Source organism: Branchiostoma floridae, chromosome 3, assembly GCF_000003815.2.
Source record: "Branchiostoma floridae strain S238N-H82 chromosome 3, Bfl_VNyyK, whole genome shotgun sequence".
Lineage (NCBI taxonomy): Eukaryota > Metazoa > Chordata > Leptocardii > Amphioxiformes > Branchiostomatidae > Branchiostoma > Branchiostoma floridae.
The window spans coordinates 22,983,990-22,989,268 of NC_049981.1; the positions used below are offsets into that span (position 1 = coordinate 22,983,990).

A 5,279-nucleotide genomic window follows, 5' to 3' on the forward strand; every position below is an offset into this window, starting at 1 on the left:
GAACTTTATAGTCTTTTTATTTCATGATCAAAGATCAACGTTGCAATGTCTGTTGCAGCTTTGAACCAAAAGATGCTGAAATCTCTTCCATATTAGGTATCTTGCTTTCATGACCTGTGAGAATTTGAATTTAAAGCCTTCAGTTGCTCAATAAAACCAAATCATTTAGATAAGAAGTTGGCCCACAAAGACCGCAGGAGTTGACCTCTCTGCATCAGATTGATGGAAGTGACCTTGACTGTGGGTGAGAAGGCCCAGGTGGCTACAGTGCTGACCATGTGGGAGGTTATAACATAAAGATCGTCTGGTTTGTTAACATTATAGAATCTGTACATTGAGGAAACTCTGCTTTATACCCTGGTCATCCCTTACCAGATAGCCTGGATACCAGATCTCAGCCAGAGTCTAATACCAGACTCCGGCTGAGATCCAGGCCACTTACCAGACTGTTTTGTGAGTGAAGATAAAGGTTTATAGGGTGAGTGCCTTTCCCAAGGGTGCAACATTTGGACCTGCCAACTTATCTGGTAGGCATTCAAACCCTATTTAATGTGCAATATTCTCCAATCCCATCAAAGAAAGTTGTATCTCTCTTAGTAACATGCATTATAAATCATTTTTCTTTTTATAGTGACGTCTCCACTTCGATTCAAAATCACGAATCTGCAAATACCTGTGTATGCATTATATAACAGTACTGCAGCATTTACTGGTTCAAGTAGGAACTTGAAACCCCCTTTACCATCCAACGCTCAAAAATAAAAGAGGCCTTCTAAAAATAATCCTATCCAGTATCCTTCCTGCTATTACACCAGGCTATTTCCCCTTGTGTGCTTTACCCACAAGCTAGAAATTAGCCCTGGACAGAAATGCTATCACTCATAGGGTTTTGTCAGAACACTGACAGGATGGGAATGTTCTCTCCACATGTTTGTCTTTGGTTGGGCCATTTCCTATGGGGGGTCAAGTGGTTCTTAGAAAACACAAGCAGCATGTGGAACTTGGGTGGGAGGGCAAGTCTGTCTGCTGTCTGGTGGATACAGTGAAACAGGTAGCTATATAGGACCTACCTTGTAGCCTGAATAGCAGACCCCAGCCCGATCTAAAAAACTAGACCCCAGCCCGATCTCAAAAATATCTATTCTGTAGGGGTAGCCTGGATACCAGACCCCAGTCCTAAGTAACAGGTGTTTGCGTTTAGGATATAAAAAGTTATAAACTGGGTAGTAACTTAAGTCAGTATGAGTGATCTCCCATTGCAATGGCCTTAGATGTTGGTGGGAATAGATAATCTGAAATGTTTATCTCTTAGAGAAGGAAATTTTTTTTTCAATGAATGAAAATGTGTACTACAATTTGCAATACATGAATACAGCCTCTGTTGGTCAAAGTTGACCATGATGATAAAAGCCCTAATGAACATCAGCCCTATAGCATTGGCTATTATGGCTATCGAGTCGAGTTGGAGAATGACAAAGTTGTTGTTCAAAGGTGTAAACCATGTTGAATGTTTCTCTGTCCTGTACAGGTATTGAGAACCCTCCTCCTGACACCAGTGGGAGCCTACATGACCAACGAGTCTGTGTGTGAGATCATGCAGTCATGTTTCCGCATCTGTTTTGAGATGAGGCTAAGTGGTAAGTTCACATGTAATGCATCACTAAAGACAGTTTTTCTAGTGACATCATTGCAGTGTCCACTGCCATGTTGGTGTCCCTGTTTGAATTTGTTGAATAATAAATAAACTACAAAGAGTCCTGTAACCATTGATCCTTACTTTTGTATTTCTCCCCGTAGAGCTCTTGCGGAAATCTGCGGAGCACACTTTGGTAGACATGGTGCAACTACTGTTCTCAAGGTAAAGATTCGTCTTCAAATGTATGATGATAGAAAGGTGTAGACACAAAGTATGTGGTGAAGATTACTTTTATCTTTGATAAATATATATAATGCTACGGCCGCGTGGCGCGTTGGTACACCCGTTCCCTCGATCTCGGAAGTTAAGCAACGCGACGGTCCGGACAGTGCTTGGATGGGGGACCAACCAAGGACGTCCGGATTGCTGTAGCCTCACGAAGTTTCCACGAAATCGTCTTCCGGGAGGGACGTAAAACGGGGGTCCCGTGCTCGAGGAGGTGCCTCGACCACGTTAAACAGCCTCATTACTCATACAGGGTACCTACTGGCTGGCAAAATACACCAGATGATTATAAAATAGAATTCAAATGATGATTCTATTAAGTTATCAACTACTGTGCATCAAAGTACTTTTTTGTATATGGCATGCATTGAACTCCAAAGAAAATGGCCAATCATATATAAAGAAGTGACTTTTTTTTCATTTTTTTTCCTATTCTTACAGGTTACCACAATTTAAAGATGATGCCAAAGCAGGAATCCTGGCCAACATGAAGAAGGTATAGTCTTATCAGACAGTGTGCTCAGATGTTTGTCTGTGATGGTTGAATGTCCAGCAGAATATTATTAAGTAGTTATCAATGAGCTTTGATGCAGTAGAAAAATAGAAATATTCGTAATGCCGCAAAAACAAGACAGGGCTAATGCATGAACCTGGCTGTAATAGTTTGATTAGCCATGTGTCTGTTAGAAATTTAAATGATGAAGTGTAACACTGACATGCATGTAGACCATGTATGCCAGTCCTTCTAGATTTAATCATTGCCAGAATCCCCACACAGACCTTTTCAAAAACCATTTGCAGTGCACGTGTCCTTTTCCCTCATACGGCAGAATAGAGTCCCCATAAACTTGAATCAATTTACAGTATACAGTATACTTCCTTATCTGCCGAGAAAGTAGAAAATGACAATAATAAGCCTGCAAAACATCACAGCAAATTGTAGTAGCCTTTCAAACCTTTTTTGGACAATAATCAAGAATTTTCGAAAAGTGACATAAAAATATTTTATGAATCATAATGTGGTGTCTGAGTCAGGTTCCCAGAAGGAGAATCAAATCTGGTGCAGGAACAGGTGATTGCCGCAGGGTGGATTCCAGGACCTTAATCACGGACTCTTGTCCTGGCTTGTTTTACATCTCTGAGATTTTCATCTGTTAAGTGTGCTCCTGGGGCCCACTGCAGCTGTTGAGAGAGAGATGTAGTGAGGCAGTGATTTAACATGTTGTGCTGCACCTGTGAAGTTTTACTGGGACTAGCCTGGTAACCCCCATGGCATTGTTTCAAGGCAATTGTATCTCTACAACTGAACAGAAATTAGTTTTTTTTTACTTGTGGACCTTTTGAGAGACACCTTCACTCTTCTTCAGTGTCAGTAAAATGACTGGCAAAACAAGTCAGTACATCTAGTATGAAAAAAAATTGGTTGGACATGCCAAAGCTAATAACTCAAAAAACAAAGCTTAGTGTTGTACATGTATGCAAATGTCACTCATGTCAATCATGACTGTTTGGATGTACAACATGTAGTTCCTATGGTAAGGCAATACCATAGGAACTGTAATGAGACTTGGTAGTCCTATGTGATGCAAATTCTTGTGAAATTGCCCAGGAAATGTAGATACTTACAATGTATACCCCCCAATTTTTTTTACCCCCAATTCTAGGTTAGGTACACCATTGCACCTATTCCCAAAAATGAATTTTGAGCCTGTTATATCATGAGACATAACATGAACATGACATAGAACTGTATGCACCTGCTGTATATCATGATAGTGATATTAGGTGACTCAGTTTGCTCTTCTGTGTTGCAGTTAAAAATGAGGGCCGGCGGTGTGGGCGACATCCGAGGAAAACGTGCCAAGCGCTCCCCGCGGCCCCGCCAGAAGAAGCCTGTTGCGGAGAGGCCGGCCATGGAGAAACCCTCGCCGGTCCCAGAGCTCCCGGCCAGCGAGGAACCCACGCCGACCCCCAGCCCAACCCACTCCTCCGCCACGCCCACCAACTCCGCGGCCACCACCCCCGGGGATGTCACCCCCACCCCCTCAGTACCGGACAGCGGCGTGGACCTGTCGGTGAGGGAGTCGGGCTCGGACGGGGAGCAGGAGGTACGAGAAAACAGCGAGGAAAAAACGGAAGAAACAAGCGTGGAGGAAAGATTGAGCGAGAGTACAGAAAGCGCTGGTGAAATGAAAGTTAGTGTTAAACTTTACGTTCATACTCTTTTGATACATGTATATTCAATTTTCTGCATTATTACTCTTCCTGCCAACAGCAAGAAATAAAATCATTTTATAAATTAACATTATGTGCCTGTACCAACAATGCTATACAGTTTTTGGATCCCTCTCACATAGTTAGCCCTAGTTTCTCATCAGTATTATCATAACAAATCAAGTATTGAAATCAAGTGTTTATAGGGTAGTAAACAGCTTTCCAATGATATCTAAAAATTGATTATGAATCAGTGTAGATATGGGTCACTAAAGTTTAAGTCCCATACTTTCTTTTTTTATAAGCTTGTATACTGCTCTAAACTTTGCCCATTCATGTGTCTTGCACTTGTAGAAAGCTGGTAGTGAACTTGATTTGGGCACGGACTCTGAGAAGACTGAGTCGCTGCCAGAGAACACAGAAGACGCAGACTCCGTGAACGAGCAGTCCGACACGGCCTCCATCCAGGATGTTCAGGACTCGGAGTACGTCAATCCAAGGGGGGTCCGCTTCACTCCACAACAGACACAGAAAGACGGTGAGTTGTCTTTTTGGTCTGTATCTCAGGTTATTCTCTGTAGAGTATTGTCATTCACTTTCGGCCATCTCATATATCCCTTAGTCTAACTATTTTAAGATCTGACAACCAATTGTCCCCATTCTTCTCTGTATTCTGTTCTTCTTATACAGATCATGCATTGTCCTCCCATTTTTCTGTCGCCGAACCCTCTTTCTTCCTCCCTGTGCAGTTTCTTGAAAGATAGTTTTGGCTGGTCCCGATAACTGTGACAAGTGGACACGCCACTTCTTTATATACTGTGGTCTATGACATGAAATTATTGAATGTTTCAAACTTTTTTCATTTTTTTTTCAGGTTCAGGTCCGCCTGTCCCATATGGACTGCCGTGTGTACGAGAGCTGTTTAGATTTCTCATCTCACTTACAAACCCTTATGACAGGTAAGAGCTTCTTCTGTTTTCACAGGTTCTTGGGACCAACGATAATCATAGTCTTTCAATGTGATATACATACCGCCGCCACATGATTGCAATGCTAGTATGTTATGCCATATAGCAGTCATACAGACACCTATTATGCATCGACGGCGTATCAGTTAATTTATTCACCCCTGTAAACTACAAAT

At 42.1% G+C, this 5,279-nt stretch overlaps 1 protein-coding gene across 1 annotated transcript in view; it reads left to right on the forward strand.

Annotated features, from left to right (window-relative positions):
- Positions 1 to 5,279, forward strand: part of LOC118411753 (Golgi-specific brefeldin A-resistance guanine nucleotide exchange factor 1-like) — a 50,508-nt gene that overhangs the window by 24,629 nt on the left and 20,600 nt on the right. Inside the window, exons 6-11 of the mRNA XM_035814237.1 lie at positions 1,529 to 1,637; positions 1,798 to 1,858; positions 2,363 to 2,417; positions 3,736 to 4,116; positions 4,490 to 4,673; positions 5,010 to 5,094. Coding sequence (XP_035670130.1) covers positions 1,529 to 1,637; positions 1,798 to 1,858; positions 2,363 to 2,417; positions 3,736 to 4,116; positions 4,490 to 4,673; positions 5,010 to 5,094 — 875 coding nt within the window. The remainder of the gene's footprint in view (positions 1 to 1,528; positions 1,638 to 1,797; positions 1,859 to 2,362; positions 2,418 to 3,735; positions 4,117 to 4,489; positions 4,674 to 5,009; positions 5,095 to 5,279) is intronic.